This window comes from Salvelinus alpinus, chromosome 14, assembly GCF_045679555.1.
Source record: "Salvelinus alpinus chromosome 14, SLU_Salpinus.1, whole genome shotgun sequence".
NCBI lineage: Eukaryota > Metazoa > Chordata > Actinopteri > Salmoniformes > Salmonidae > Salvelinus > Salvelinus alpinus.
In genome coordinates, this window is record NC_092099.1 from 34,116,311 (window position 1) to 34,133,225 (window position 16,915).

General features: G+C 47.4%; 1 protein-coding gene across 2 annotated transcripts in view; it reads right to left on the minus strand.

Moving 5' to 3' along the window:
* Window positions 1-12,285: 12,285 nt before the first annotated feature.
* The window catches only part of akap11 (A kinase (PRKA) anchor protein 11), a 31,695-nt gene continuing 27,065 nt past the window's right edge, over window positions 12,286-16,915 (minus strand). For both annotated transcript variants that reach the window (XM_071341295.1, XM_071341293.1), the window contains 2 exons: window positions 16,359-16,555; window positions 12,286-16,214 (listed from right to left, as the gene is read on the minus strand). In XM_071341295.1, the coding sequence (XP_071197396.1) occupies window positions 16,029-16,214; window positions 16,359-16,555 (383 nt within the window). In that variant the 3' untranslated portion in view covers window positions 12,286-16,028. The remainder of the gene's footprint in view (window positions 16,215-16,358; window positions 16,556-16,915) is intronic.

The window sequence follows — 16,915 nt, forward strand, 5'->3', positions numbered from 1 at the left end:
CAGTCTGATTTCCAACAAACACTGGGAGGGAGACAAATTCACCTTGCAGCAGGACAATAACCTGAAACGCAAGGTCAAATATATACGTGAGTTGCTTACCAAGACAAAATTGAATGTTCCTGAGTGGTCTAGTGACAGTTTTGACTTAAATTGGCTTGAAAATCTATGGCAAGACTTGACAATGTCTGTCTAGCAATGATCAACAACTAACTTGACAGCTCTTGAAGAAAATTTTAAATAAGAATGTGCAAATATTGTACAATCCAGATGAGCAAAGCTCTTATAGACTTACCCAGAAAGACTAACAGCTGTGATCACTGCCAAAGGTGATTTTAACATGTATTGACTCAGGGGTGGTAATACTTATGTAAATTAGATATTTCTGTATTTCATTTTCAATACATTTGCAAAATGTTTCTAAAAGCATCTTTTCACTTTGTCATTATGGAGTATTGTGAGTAGATGGGTGAGAAAAAAAATGTTTCATACATTTCAATTCAGGCTGTAACATAAAATGTGAAGTAAGTCAAGGGGTATGAATACTGTGTGTTTGACGACTGCACCAGCGACCACACCCACGCCCACCACCTAAGCCCCATTTTGACCCAGAAAAAAACCTGTCATGACATTACAAGGTCATTAGAGAAGTCATTCCCAACCCTAATATCTTTGTGATTCACCCTCTCTCTGTAACTCAGGATATGAGTGTCTTCCTCTGTTTGTTTGTGTGTGTACCTGTGCGTGCAACTCCTCAACCTCAACACCCACATATTGTCTTCCCCTCATCGGATGTAAACACTGACACACATTGGATCTGTCACTGTATCATAGCATGTATACAACGACGGACAGACAGACTGAGCTTCCCACCCCTCTGATCTGACAGACAGATAGGGTTCCCAGGCACATGGCCATGCCTAGAGGTGGGTGACATGATATATCAGTCATATGAGTGGTGTCTCCTAAAGACAAACACCCTACATGGCATTCCTGAAGGTAATGTTACTGTACATTTGGTAACACCAATAAGGGCCTGTGGATTATCATTCATAAAGGTCTCTCTTGTTGAATTGAGGGGATTTTATAAAGTAGCAACTTCTCATCTGTGTAGAGGAAAGTGATCAATGTATTTATTCTGACCATCCTCAATGCCTTTAAGCCAAACCAAATCAAATCAATTTGTATTAGTCACATGCCTTGTAAATAACAGGTGTAGATTAACAGTGATATGCTTACTTACGGGCCCTTCCCAACAATGCAGAGAGAAACATTTTGAAATAAATAATAACATAACAAATAAATACACAATGAGTAATGATAACTTGGCTATATATACGAGGTACCAGTACCGAGTCGATGTGCAAGGGTACGAGGTAATTGAGGTAGATATGTACATACTGTATAGGTATGGATAAAGTGACTAGGCAACAGGATAGATAATAAACAGTAGCAGTAGTATTTGATGAGTCAAAAGAGTTAGTGAAAAAAGGCTCAAAGCAGATAGTCCTGGTAACTATTTAACTATTTAGCAGTCTTGTGGCTTGATCAGGCCAACCACTGTCATGTCGTCAGCAAACTTAATGATGGTGTTGGAGTCGTGCGCGGCCATGCAGTAGTGGGTGAACAGGGGGTACAGGAGGGGACTAAGTGTAATACCTTGACTACACCGCTTGGGTCGCGTGCCAGAGCGGTGCAAAATAAATTTTGAAATCTATATTATTCAATTATCGCACCCACACTGTTTGCGTGTGCCAAGCGTTGCCAAGGGCTAAAATAGAAGTCAGTTCTATTTGTGACGCAGATCGCGCTGCAAGTCCTGCCTCTCCCATCTCCTTATTGGTTTATAGAGGCAGGTACCCACGTGCCATCTCCTCATTGGTTATACCCACGTGGGTGACTGAAAGACGAATGAGGTCGGTGGCGGTAATGCACCTAATTTATGAAAGTTGCCAATCGCAATATAAAGTCCAGCGAAGAAAAAGCCTGGAAGGAGGAGAGATGACTAGAAACGATTCGGTTGACCATTTTATGTGTGGATTAATTGTCGGAGTAGAGGACCTTGTGCATTTCAGGTAAAATAACAACTAAATATTTATATCCCAGGACAAATTAGCTAGCAACAGCAAGCTAGCTAAATAGGACAATTTAGCTAGCAAGTGCAAGCTAGCTAAATTGCCATAAATGTTTAATGCTTTTCGACCTGTCCCCAAATTAATGTAATTGGTTCAGAGTTTGTTTTGATATTTTAACCTGTGTGTCGTGATCGCGTTTGGTGTGGGGGGGACAAAATACATTTATGCACGATTGCGCACGATGGCGCACGCACACAGCCGGTTTGGGTTTCGTGTAATAGAGATTGCGTCATCTGTGGATCTGTTGGGGCAGTATGCGAATTGGAGTGGGTCCAGGGTGTCTGGGATGATAGTGTTGATGTGAGCCATAACCAGCCTTTCAAAGCATTTAATGGCTACAGATGTGAGTGATACAGTGCAGTAGTCATTTAGAGAGGTTACCTTAGCATTCTTGGGCACAGGCTCTATGTTGGTCTGCTTGAAACATGTAGGTATTACAGACTGGGTCAGGGAGAGGTTGACAATGTCAGTGAAGACATTTGCCAGCTGGTCAGCGCATGCTCTGAGTACCCGTCATGGTGAATGTTAACCTGTTTAAAGATCTTAATCACATCTGGGGCGGCAGGTAGTCTAGTGATTAAAATGTTGGGCCAGTAACCGAAAGGTTGGTAGATTGAATCCCCGAGCTGACAAGAAAAGAAATCAGTCGTTCTGCTCTTGAACAAGGCAGTTAACCCACTGTTCCTAGGCCTAGTTAAATAAATTAAATAAACATTGGCTACGGAGAGCGAGATCACACAGTCGTCCGGAACAGCTGGTGTTCTAATGCATGGTTCAGTGTTGCTTGCCTCGAAGCGAGCATAGAAGGCATTTAGCTCTTCTAGTAGACTTGCGTCACTGGGCAGCTCACGGCTGGGTTTCCCTTTGTACCCGTCAGAGCCGGCGTAGTATAATTTGATCTTAGTCCCGTATTGACATTTTGACTGTTTGGTGGCTCGTCGGAGGTCGGATTAGTGCCCCGCTCCGTTAAAGCGGCAGCTCTAGCCTTTAGCTCAGTGTGGATGTTTTTTGTAATCCATGGTTTCTCGTTGACGAATGCACTTATTAGTGAAGCCGGTGACTGATGTGGTAAACTCCTCAATGTTATCGGATGAATCCAGTAACATATTCCTGTCTGTGCTAGCGAAACAGTCCTGTAGTTTAGCATCCGCTTCATCTGACCACTTCCTGTTTGAGTTTTTGCTCGTAAGCAGGAATCAGGAGGATAGAGTTATGGTCAGATTTGCCAAATTCTCCTAAACTAATCTAACCCTGAGCATAATCAATAGCATGCAAGTATGAACTTGCAGCATGCATGCTATTGGGCTGTTGAAGTCACTACCAAACCCAATAAACTTTACAATCCAGTCCAATTCAATAAAATCTTAATCTGTCCCCTTAGGGCAATTGGTACCTCTCTGCTGCCTCAGCTTTTTCAGTGTGAGTAATACAGGATCTCTAAACTGTATATAATATCAACATCCCAGTGATCCAACTCAGGCCAGGATAATTACACTGGAATTACCTTCCTACTTTACTCTGTTTTCTGATGACAGCAAAAGAAACAACAGCGTAGTATTTGAAAACCCAGCAGAAAAAAAACATTCTTTGAAACAAATGTTATTTTAGGCAGACACTGTGACAATAGAAAGGGGGAACGGAGAGGGGGTAGGTCGGTGAGTTTGCGAAATCCAAGCGAATCTCTGGGTGCCAGTGGAGTTCATGGGAGAAACGTGGCTTAGGTCTTCAGCCCTAAACCAGCAAACCTCCTGGCGCTAGAAACATTGAATACTCTTTTTGACTGCACAAAACCACACACATGATTTCAGTTATGTGTATTAGCACTATATTTCATTTGTATGCAATGGATGTCTCGCTGGCCTTATAGAATACATGCTTAATAACAAACCTACCTCCATCTCCTGACAGACACCAAGGTCACTACCATTGGAGGTGAGCGAAACACGTCCTACTTCAATGATCTCCCTGACCTCTTTTAACATGGTTTGCAAATTTGCCTCTCATTGGAAAACATTTACTTACACTCACTTGATAGGAGAGGAAAACACAGGGTCAGGATCAGAGTTCAGTCAACAACCTCCTCTCTTCCCTTCCTCATGACCTCTTGAACTTGGCGGCCCTGTGTCTATGGCTCTGCCTCTCTCTGTGACTCTACCTCTGGCTCTGCCTCTCTCATAACTCTACCTCTCTCTGTGACTCTACCTCTGGCTCTGCTACTCTCATAACTCTACCTCTCTCTGTGACTACCTCTGTCTCTGCCTCTCTCATAACTCTACCTCTCTCTGTGGCTCTACCCCTGGCCCTGCCTCTCTCTGTGACTCTATCCCTGGCTCAGCCTCTCTCTGTGACTACCCCTGGCTCTGCCTCTCTCTGTGACTCTACTCCTGGCTCTGCCTCTCTCTGTGACTCTATCCCTGGCTCTCTCTCTCTCTGTTACTCTACCTCTGGCACTGCCTCTCTCTGGGACTTTACCCCTGGCTCTGCCTCTCTGTGACTCTATCCCTGGCTCTGCATCTCACTATAGCTCTACCCCTGGCTCTGCCTCTCTTTGTGACTCTATCCCTGGCTCTGCCTCTCTCTGTGGTTCTACCCCCGGCTCTGCCTCTCTCTGTGACTCTACCCCTGGCTCTGCCTCTCTCTGTGGCTCTACCCCTGGCTCTGCCTCTCTCTGTGGCTCTACCCCTGGCTCTGCCTCTCTCTGTGGCTCTACCCCTGGCTCTGCCTTGCTCTGTGACTCTACCCCTGGCTCTGCCTTGCTCTGTGACTCTACCCCTGGCTCTGCCTCTCTCTGTGACTCTACCCCTGGCTCTGCCTCTCTCTGTGGCTCTACCCCTGGCTCTGCCTCTCTCTGTGGCTCTACCCCTGGCTCTGCCTTGCTCTGTGACTCTACCCCTGGCTCTGCCTCTCTCTGTGACTCTACCCCTGGCTCTGCCTCTCTCTGTGGCTCTACCCCTGGCTCTGCCTCTCTCTGTGCCTCTACCCCTGGCTCTGCCTCTCTCTGTGGCTCTACCCCTGGCTCTGCCTCTCTCTGTGGCTCTACCCCTGGCTCTGCCTCTCTCTGTGGCTCTACCCCTGGCTCTGCCGCTCTCTGTGGCTCTACCCCTGGCTCTTGTCTCTCTCTGTGGCTCTACCCCTGGCTCTGCCTCTCTCTGTGGCTCTACCCCTGGCTCTGCCTCTCTCTGTGGCTCTACCCCTGGCTCTGCCTTGCTCTGTGACTCTACCCCTGGCTCTGCCTTGCTCAGTGACTCTACCCCTGGCTCTGCCTCTCTCTGTGACTCTACCCCTGGCTCTGCCTCTCTCTGTGGCTCTACCCCTGGCTTTGCCTCTCTCTGTGGCTCTACCCCTGGCTCTGCCTCTCTCTGTGGCTCTACCCCTGGCTCTGCCTCTCTCTGTGGCTCTACCCCTGGCTCTGCCTCTCTCTGTGGTTCTACCCCTGGCTCTGTCTCTCTCTGTGGCTCTACCCCTGGCTCTGCCTTGCTCTGTGACTCTACCCCTGGCTCTGCCTTGCTCTGTGACTCTACCCCTGGCTCTGCCTTGCTCTGTGACTCTACCCCTGGCTCTGCCTCTCTCTGTGGTTCTACCCCTGGCTCTGCCTTTCTCTGTGGTTCTACCCCTGGCTCTGCCTCTAGCTGTGGTCCTGTTCACCATGGTCCTGTTAGCTCCTCTCCCGGTCAGGGGTGCTTAATAATACACTGTGAGAACCTGTGTTTAGCTGTGGCTTTCCTGCTGTGCCCTCAGCTATTTCCTCCAGCCCAGCAACCTGGACCAGTGGCCGGCGGCAAAGCAAAGGTTTGGGTGCTATTCAGGTATGGTGTGTGTGTGTATGTGTGGTACTCCTCTGTGTTTTGCCATGAGCTGTTCTGGTCTCTACCAGAGGGGAGTGGGGCGGACCGAACCCAACGCTCTTTCACAGGGAGACAAGCGCCTGAAGCTGGAAAGAGAAAGAGGGAGAGGGAGAGAGAACGAGAGAAAAAAATCTGTGTTAAATAGACCCACTAGTGTTCTTGTATGGTCTATTAGGGAGATGGTTTTGAGTGGACATATGAACACCTACCTCTATAACCACTAATACAATTTTAACAACTCACCAGCAGCCATTGACCCTTGTTCTAACCTTAGCTCATCAGTTCTGACAATATCACCACTGTCCTTTCTACCATGGCCATATAGTGGCTATCTGATTATTAGCTGTCCCCAGGGCACAGTCTGAAGTTAGAGGTTAGAGGTTAGAGGTCAGAACTGGTGCCTAGTGTGTGTCAGACTGTGAAGTCACAGTGAGAAGAGAAGGTTCCAGCAAGTCTGGACTTCTCATAGCTATTTCAGTTTCAAAACAACCAGCATGATTTCACTGGATTCAGGTTATTTTAAAACGCAAAGATTTGAAATTAGAATGGTAAAATCCTGCGTAATAAGGAAGTGGCTGTGTATATACAGTTTGGGAGTTTTGGTCTGTGATATTTGTAACCTCTTCCCCCGTGTGCAACATTTCCCTCAATTGCTAATGCAGTAGTATGTCTGTGATTTGATTGAGCAGTATAAAATTGATGTGTCATTTAAGGGTTTCATGCTAACCAGGTTCTTTGCTTGCAAACAGTTATGTGTACCCAAGGTATAATAGATGTGTGTCCTCAGTTTATTTATTCTGAGTCTAAATTATAGACGGAATTACAATTGCCTTGTAGAATGAAGTGTCACGACATGCAGAGTTGTGTATTGTCTGTCTCTCCCCTGTCTCCCACATCCTCTGTGGTAACAAGTTCATCCCTAGTCTGCCATTACACACACACACACACACACACACACACACACACACACACACACACACACACACACACACACACACACACACACACACACACACACACACACACACACACACACACACACACACACACACTTTGCAGAGGGCACACACACGTAGATGGACCACACACACACACACACTGTGCAGAAGGCACACACACGTAGACGGACCCCACCAAAGGTCTCATTCTCCTGTCTCCTGGCTTATTACATAGCAACCTCCTTAGCAACTAGAAATATACAGTGAACCCCCACTCCTTCAACACACACACTCCGTCCACATCTCAGTTCACATTGGTCAGTGGTTTAATCAAAACTAAACATTTGAAAAGGAGATTGGAGAAATATAAGTCTAAGTAGGGATATTCCTGTTTTTTAGGCCAATATAGATTCCGTTTTTGGGCGGGTTTATGAGTGGGTGAGTCGGGGTGAGCACAGCACATTATTAAAGCAGACAGTAATGGGTTGTGGGGGTAAACACAGTCAACTGGTGGGAGATACAAACATGGCAGCAGAATCACATTCACTGTTTATTTACTAATGATGGTTCCCAGTATTAATGCTGCTGCTAAAGTTTCCTACCGTGGGACACATCGTGTCAACACGCACAGGGCAGTGCCACGCCATGCCATGCCATGATTATGACTCCCATTAGGGTGTGGGTGTGTGGAGCGACTGTGTGTGCCCTCTGAACGACCCCTGGTTGGGAAAACTGAGTTTTTAGTACCACACACGTGTACGCGCCTGCACAAACACACCAAGAGAAATGCATCTCAGCTGAAGCATGCTGTGGGTCTGAGGGCTGCCCAGCCTCTAATTATCCCACTGACGTAGTGCTGTCCATGTGTGTGTGTGGTAAACATAATCTCCTCTGTGATCCCAGCAGGACCTAAACACACAGTCTGCCTCTGCTTCACCAGGACCCCTGCATTACATCACTTCTTTCATCTGCCTCTTCATCTCTCCAATTTACTATTCCCTCACCCCATATCCCTGTTTCACCCCTCTCTATCTCAGTTTCACCCCTCTCTATCTCCCTGTTTCATCCCTCTCTATCTCCCTGTTCACCCCTCTCTCCATCTCCCTGTTTCACCCCTCTATCTCCCTGTTTCACCACTCTCTCCATCTCCCTGTTTCACCCCTTTCTATCTCCCTGCATCACCCCTCTCTCCATCTCCCTGCTCCAGCCCTGTCTCCATCTCCCTGTTTCGCCCCTCTCTATCTCCATGTTTCACCCCTCTCTCTATCTCCCTGTTTCACCCCTCTCTATCTCCCTGTTTCACCCCTCTCTATCTCCCTGTTTCACCCCTCTCTATCTCCCTGTTTCACCCCTCTCTATCTCCTTGTTTCGCCCTTCTCTCCATCTCCCTGTTTCACCCCTCTCTATCTCCCTGTTTCACCCCTCTCTATCTCCCTGTTTCACCCCTCTCTATCTCCCTGTTTCATCCCTCTCTATCTCCCTGTTTCACCCCTCTCTATCTCCCTGTTTCACCCCTCTCTATCTCCCTGTTTCACCCCTCTCTATCTCCCTGTTTCACCCCTCTCTATCTCCCTGTTTCACCCCTCTCTATCTCCCTGTTTCACCCCTCTCTATCTCCCTGTTTCACCCCTCTCTATCTCCCTGTTTCACCCCTCTCTATCTCCTTGTTTCGCCCTTCTCTCCATCTCCCTGTTTCACCCCTCTCTATCTCCCTGTTTCACCCCTCTCTATCTCCCTGTTTCACCCCTCTCTATCTCCCTGTTTCACCCCTCTCTATCTCCCTGTTTCACCCCTCTCTATCTCCCTGTTTCATCCCTCTCTACCCTCTGGTTTCCTGCCTGGGTGGATTGATGGTCACACTGTACTTCAACTGTAACGCTAACAATAGTGAACCCATTAGCTACAGCAACTACAGCAAACATCAATCTAAACTACTGCCTGTCATCATGTGTTCCGTCAGTTGTCATTACCTGACATATTACAAAAGCTTATGACAGAACTCCTGTTGCTCTGTGTGAACTGTGAGAGAGAAACAGAGAGAGAGAGAGAAAACAGAGAGAGAGAGAGACCGGGAAAGACATGTGAGAGGTTGTAACTGACTGGAGGGATGTGAGGAGGCATGTTCTGCATGTTTGTAGATTTTTGGATGACCTCCTTTTTGCTGTTCATCTCCAAACCACATCTCTGTGGTGAAACATGAATTCCTACAATAGGATGTCTGGTGCCAGGCCAGGTCAAGTTCCAGCTCCACTGGAGTAAGCTGCCTGACAGAGCTGGGAGGAACAACACTAAAGGCAGGATCAACAATGACATCAATGTTGGACGTCTCCAGTCATCTGAGGATCTCCCTCCCAAACCTAACCTCTCTTTCCTCTCTGTGGTCGATTCAAACACCACAGCCCCGGAGATATGAGACGACCGTGACGTGTGTGTAATGCACCAGGTTTGTGTGTGGGATGTGCAGGGAATGTGAGGGTGCCTTGAAGTCATGGAAAAAGGTGAGGTGTTGAGGTGTTTCCCTTTTTGAAACAAAAACACAAATTTAGCACACACACACACACACACAGAGTCAGACATTGTGTCATTGGGGCATACTGTGTAGGTAGATCAGAGGAAAGGAACATACAGTTTGTTATTAGGTTATTAAGCAACACTCTCTATTCATCAGTAGTGAGTGTTCAGTGTTGACCCAAATCTCAACTGTCTCTGGGTTTAGTTTCATACTGTGGAAAACAACCTGAGTGGACGACAGCTGGGAGATGTTGTGCAGCGGCTCTGAGTCAATCTGAATTATTATCCCTCTTCTAAGACGGATCCATATACCACTAGTTACCATGACCAATCTGCTGTTTTCAATCACCCTAGTCAAAACATGGGCTTCATGGTCAGGGGAAAACACGAGCAGGCCCACTTGACTTAGACATTTCCCCTCCGCCAAATGTCTTCTCTTTCTCTTCTCATCCCTTCATATTGGGATAAACACTTTTTCTCGTCATTCCCTCCTCCTCACATAAAATGAGTCAGCTGCTCCTCTGACCAGACCTCTTATCTCCCTCTCTGTTTCCTTTCTCTCGTCTCTCTCCCTCTTTCCCCCTCGGTGTTGGCTGTTTGGTTTCCATTGTAACCAGGGTCAGGTCATGTCCGTCGAGATTTCCGCTGCACAACTGCCCTGTCCACAAACACAACACACACATATAACGCACACGCACTCACTGCCGTCATGAGCGTGGATGCACTCTCTGAACTCTGAAGACTTCCCACGACGACTAGCCACTCTGTAGGCTACTAAACAGTCCTCCTGGATAAACGTATGCTCTCACTGATAGACAGATACTAACAGTGAGAAATGGTGAGCAGTATTCTCTTCATGTGTTGACAGATGAGTGGTTACTCAGAGATCTCTCAGTGGGAGGTTTCATCTCTGCTCCATCAGGATTAAAGACTTTCAGCACCAGGATACTCATGTCACTATGTATGATGTAATGTATCACGCCATCAATAAAAGTTTTTATAGAAACTAGATGATGACAGTGTAAAAACAATAGAGAAGTTCCTGAAACGTGGCCCCAGCTGATCACGGCTATGAAGCTGTTACATAAGAGAAGTGCTCTGTTTACCATAAAACCTTTAGAAGTCTTTCATAGGGTAGATTTATTAAACACAGCAAGGATATACATCTATTTGACTGGCAGAAAATGCATCCAATGTGGTCTGCCACGTTATTCCTTCAGGTCATCCACAAACTCCCCAGATGTGCCTCTGAGTCCCCCAATTAACAAAACACCCACACAGAATTATCAAGACAAAAAAATCTACCCACACAAGAAAAGGACAGTAGAAAAACAGTATTTTGTTGAACAGGGCGAGGGTAAACAGAGGCCTGGTGTAGAATAGATGATGTAGCTGGAGTTCCCCTCAGACACAAAGCCCTGAGCCTATGTCATGGATTCCACAGGCCTGACTCAAACACCCCTCCTTCTCCTCTCCAGTGGTCTCTCCCAACAACCCAGCCGTTTGTTGGTGTAGGGAGGGAAGTGATGTCAATGGGCTGTTGAATCATGTCCGACCCAGGGGGGGATTCCAGGCCGGGGCCAAGCTGATGTCAGACCACACCAGTCACACCCTGATAACAAGTCGGATGTCAATTATATAAATAATGGAATACTAAGCACACACCTTAGAACAGGGATCATTACCTTTTTCTTGAGCGGATGGTCGGGGGGGGGGGGTCTAAACTTTGTGGTTCCATTGGCTCAGTTGGTTCCACATTTATTTATTTTTTACCTATATTTAACTAGGCAAGTCAGTTAAGAACAAATTCTTATTTACAATGACAGCCTAGGAACAGTGTGTTTACTGCCTTGTTTAGGGGTAGAACGACAGATATTTACCATGTCAGCTCGGGGATTTGATCTAGCAACCTTTGGGTTACTGGCCCAACACTCTAACCACTAGACTACCTGCTGCCCCACATGCACCGCTAAGGCCCTGGGTCAGATGCCCATGATCAAACAAGAGTTCACACCCTAAAACATGAGGTGCTGACAGAAAATGATGATAAAGATAGGGAAGTCAGCAAATCACACCCTATCCTCTTCACTGCAGTGTGATGTCACAGTCCATGCTCCTCGGACTGACAGAGATGTGCCTCTGTCACAGTCCATGCTCCTCGGACTGGCAGAGATGTGCCTCTGTGACAGTCCATGCTCCTCGGACTGGCAGAGATGTGCCTCTGTGACAGTCCATGCTCCTCGGACTGGCAGAGATGTGCCTCTGTGACAGTCCATGCTCCTCGGACTGGCAGAGATGTGCCTCTGTCACATTCCACAGCTCCTGTATCACAGCGATAAGCCTGCAATTAGAAACAGACAGACACTAGCTACCATTCATCCCAGGCCTCTGGGGCAGTAAAGTAAGCTGACAGGCCCTCAGCATTATGCTGGAACACTAACGCCTAATTACAGATGTATCGATGGGAGGAAAACCATCTGTAATTACATACAGTACCAACAATGGCTGTCTGTGTGGCAGCACGGAGGAATAACCACACGCTGTAGCACAGTTATTAGGAACAGAAGGGCTTGGTTAAGTGATCACACTGTTTCCTTTCAGAATTAGAGATGATCCGTTTAATGCGGTACTACTGTTGACTGTAGACACGATGAAACAAGTGACTGCTCGTTTGAATGGCGGTTCAGATAAAAAGCCCTCTCCAAAAGAACCCCAAAACACCTCAGCCAGGTGTACGCAAGACCAAAGGCAAGTCTTAAAGAAAGTGAACTTGATGATTTGTGATACAACATTCGCTACATCAAACACATAAGAAAAGGTAGTACTAGGTAGGTAATTAGGCAGAATCGGAATACCAGAGCACATGAAAAAGCTTTATTGTTACACAGCTTAAACAATGACAAATATAGTGCTTTGCAGTCAAGCTTAGAATGTGTGAAATATTTAGCGATGTCACTAGAAGGGAACAAATAGTAGTGTACTCACTGTTACAACTTCAATTATCATTAAATATCTGATTTGGCAAAATTATACAAAGTAGGAAAAATACAGGATCCAGTAAACAGTTTGCCTTCTGCGGTGCAGCACAAGATGGTAGTAAAACTGCAACAATGACAGTAACAAAATAGACTTATCTGATAGTACATCTCATACTATGGAGTTATTTCTCTGCGGACGCACATTCAGCTTTAAATAACACATTATAGCGGCAGGTGGCCTGTGAAGGAGCGCATTGGAATGTACAGGTACACTAAATACATTGATAGATACAGGAGGGACCGACAGCGATCAGCTGTCTATATGTTTACAATCACAACTCAACAAATACTAATTTTACAATCTCCCTCTGAAAACAAATCTGGATACTGTGTGTTATTATACTGTGGCATAGTTGGCAAACTCTTATAGGCTCTATATGCACTCTCTCTCTCCCCATCTCCCATATATCCCTCTTTAATTACATACATTTTCTCCCATTTAATACATTTTGCCCTAGACATTTCGGGAATGTGTTTTTTCTAATACAAGTTTTAAAGTACTTTTGATTCTTAACAGTGTTCGAATACGTTAAGGTTATAAACACAATGTATGTGAAACATTTTTCAGATTTCACATGGATCAGAAACATTTGGCAGCACAGAGAATCAGCGTTAATACACAAGGCATCAGCAGTGGCCTACTGTACTGTATGCTGTCAGGCAGTTTGACAACGTGGAGTCTACAGCTGTGCTGTCAGGCAGTTTGACAACGTGGAGTCTACAGCTGTGCTGTCAGGCAGTTTGACAGCGTGGAGTCTACAGCTGTGCTGTCAGGCAGTTTGACAACGTGGAGTGGACAGCTGTGCTGTAAGGGAGTTTGACAGCGTGGAGTCTACAGCTGTGCTGTCAGGCAGTTTGACAATGTGGAGTCTACAGCTGTGCTGTAAGGGAGTTTGACAGCGTGGAGTCTACAGCTGTGCTGTCAGGCAGTTTGACAACGTGGAGTCTACAGCTGTGCTGTAAGGCAGTTTGACAGCGTGGAGTCTACAGCTGTGCTGTAAGGGAGTTTGACAGCGTGGAGTCTACAGCTGTGCTGTCAGGCAGTTTGACAACGTGGAGTCTACAGCTGTGCTGTCAGGCAGTTTGAAAGCGTGGAGTCTACAGCTGTGCTGTCAGGCAGTTTGACAATGTGGAGTCTACAGCTGTGCTGTAAGGGAGTTTGACAGCGTGGAGTCTACAGCTGTGCTGTCAGGCAGTTTGACAACGTGGAGTCTACAGCTGTGCTGTCAGGCAGTTTGACAGCGTGGAGTCTACAGCTGTGCTGTAAGGGAGTTTGACAGCGTGGAGTCTACAGCTGTGCTGTAAGGGAGTTTGACAGCGTGGAGTCTACAGCTGTGCTGTCAGGCAGTTTGACAACGTGGAGTCTACAGCTGTGCTGTCAGGCAGTTTGACAATGTGGAGTCTACAGCTGTGCTGTCAGGCAGTTTGACAATGTGGAGTCTACAGCTGTGCTGTAAGGGAGTTTGACAGCGTGGAGTCTACAGCTGTGCTGTAAGGGAGTTTGACAGCGTGGAGTCTACAGCTGTGCTGTAAGGGAGTTCTAATTGGGGCTATTGCACAGCTGAAGTGTCATTAGGGCTCATTCACTGACAGGCATCTCAATATAATAATATTCAAGTGATGAAGAGCATGAGGATCAGGCCATGGTAAACACTGAAATAGGCTCTGCTGATGGTACAGCTATAGTACAGTGCAGAACTAGCTATAGTACAGTGCAGAACTAGCTATAGCTATAGTACAGTGCAGAACTAGCTATATCTATAGTACAGTGCAGAACTAGCTATAGCTATAGTACAGTGCAGAACTAGCTATAGCTATAGTACAGTGCAGAACTAGCTATAGTACAGTGCAGAACTAGCTATAGCTATAGTACAGTGCAGAACTAGCTATAGTACAGTGCAGAACTAGCTATAGCTATAGTACAGTGCAGAACTAGCTATAGTACAGTGCAGAACTAGCTATATCTATAGTACAGTGCAGAACTAGCTATAGTACAGTGCATGTAACCATTTGAGGAGTACGTACATGTTGTTTATTACATTGTAAGTGATTGTAATGGATCACAGCACAAAGCTAATGCATTCCTGGGAAGTTCCATAACACAATAGTGAGTGTTAAGTTCTCAGTCCGTTTGTCCAGGGATGTCAGAAGCAGAACAGCCATGCAAACTCACCAGTTCAACATGCGCAGGCAGGCCATGTATATTACAGTGTAGAGAAGCCACAGTATGGTCAATATCCACATCATTTCACATTGTCTGAAATTCCCTTCATAATACAAGCAATCACAGTGTCACAATAACACCAGAGATTTATTTTGGGCCTGTGTGAATGTTCGCTGCTGTGGTTGACTGACTGACTAACTCTACTGTTAACCGTAACAGGATATGGGGCCACTCACTCAAACATTTCATCATGTTGTAGTATCATCTAGAAGGAGGCAGAGGCCTGGGGCAGCTGGTGGAAATGCCCAGCCTCACCACCCTTAAAGTGAATTGACAGCAGGAGTGTTTCTGTGTTGGGGTAGGAGAGGGAAGTTGCGGGGGTCAGATTCCCTCGGCCCACACCAGATGATGTGAGAAAGAGTGGCTGTGTGCGATGACGGTGTCAGAGGGCTTTAGCAGAAAGGCAGTCGTCAACGATAGCACACTAGTCAACGCATGTGACATGCAGCCTAATATTAAACACAAAAAGAACCACAACAAAACCAAAGAGAAGAAAATACACAATTACTTTCAGTCACGGCACGCAATATGCCCAGGCCCGCTCACCCACCCAAACACAATATGCCCAGGCCCGCTCACCCACCCAAACACAATATGCCCAGGCCCGCTCACCCACCCAAACACAATATGCCCAGGCCCGCTCACCCACCCAAACACAATATGCCCAGGCCCGCTCATCCACCCAAACACAATATGCCCAGGCCCGCTCACCCACCCAAACACAATATGCCCAGGCCCGCTCACCCACCCAAACACAATATGCCCAGGCCCGCTCACCCACCCAAACACAATATGCCCAGGCCCGCTCACCCACCCAAACACAATAGATAATATTAAGAAAGCTGTTTTTATAGCGCCCTCTGGGTGAATGGGTGTACAGCCCTATAAGAGACAGGATCCACAGTACGAGGAGGCGGCTAGATTTGGGGTTTGGCAGGTACGCTGCACATCACTGAAGAGTGATGAGAATCTTCATAGGGTTTAGTTTAACATGGCCAGGTAGTGCTCACTATGTGGCAGGCTTCACAGATACTGTACAGTAAGTCACATCGGGGTGAGGAGAGAGAAGAGGAGAGGAGGGAGAGGTGAGGAGGGAGGGAGGGGAGAGGAGAGAGGGTAGAGGTGAGGAGGGAGAGGAGAGAGGGTAGAGGTGAGGAGGGAGAGGAGGGAGGGGAGAGGTGAGGAGGGAGAGGAGGGAGGGGAGAGGAGAGAGGAGAGAGGTGAGGAGGGAGAGGTGAGGAGGGAGAGGTGAGGAGGAAGGGGAGAGGAGAAAGGAGAGGAGGAAGGGGAGGTGAGGAGGAAGGGGAGAGGAGCGAGAGGTGAGGGTAAGTGCAGTCAGCCTAGGCGTGCTCCAGGAGCCACTGGAAGAGGGGAGTATGGTGGAGTGCTTTCCCCGCCTGGGGTGTCTCCTCTCTGGGTTCAGACTGGGGTGGGGTGAAGGTTTCCTCACAGTAGCGCAGCAGGGCTTGGAGCAGCTCTCCCACCCTCCACTCCCTCTCCTTCACCCTCTGGACCACCGCAGGCAGCTAGAAGGGCAAACAGAACACAGCTCAGCAGGCAGGAACCAGTAATGAGGCACCTACCTACCTGTCTGTGTCTGTCTGTCTGTCTGTGTGTCTGTGTGTCTGTGTGTAATCCTTTGGTTGTGGGTTAAGGTTAAAGCCACTCACCTGCTGCAGGTCCCAGCTGCCACTATGACCCAGCTGAACCATTGGCAGGTCTGCAATGGAGGCCGCCGCCCACTGCAGCATGCACCTGAGCTGGGGGTCAAAGGTCATGTGCTGTGGGTCAGGGGTCATCTCCCTGAGCTCCGAGTTGACCACCAGGAGGAGCCTATGAGCCTGGCCCCGGTCCACACGCACAGAACCTGGAAGGGGGAGAGAAGAGATATCATCATCATCCTCCTCTTTATATCTTTCAAACACCTACTGTGTGTCTTTCTTTGACTCCCCCAATTTATCCCCCTGTTGTCTCTCTGTCTGACAGTCCTCTCTTCAGTACAGTAATATCCCATCTCAACCCGGCTTCCCTCGTTTCCTCTGCTCTAAACTGGTGGTGGGCCAGGCCTGTTTCCCACGCTCCCACCCACACTGTGCTGGCTGGGCCTGCGTCTGGGCCTGCGTCTGGGCCTGACACAGCCTGGAGCCTCAGCCCTTTAGGGAACAGCCCATAGGGGGCACTGGGCTGACAGACAGATAAGCAGGGAGACTCAGGGGGAATAGATTAA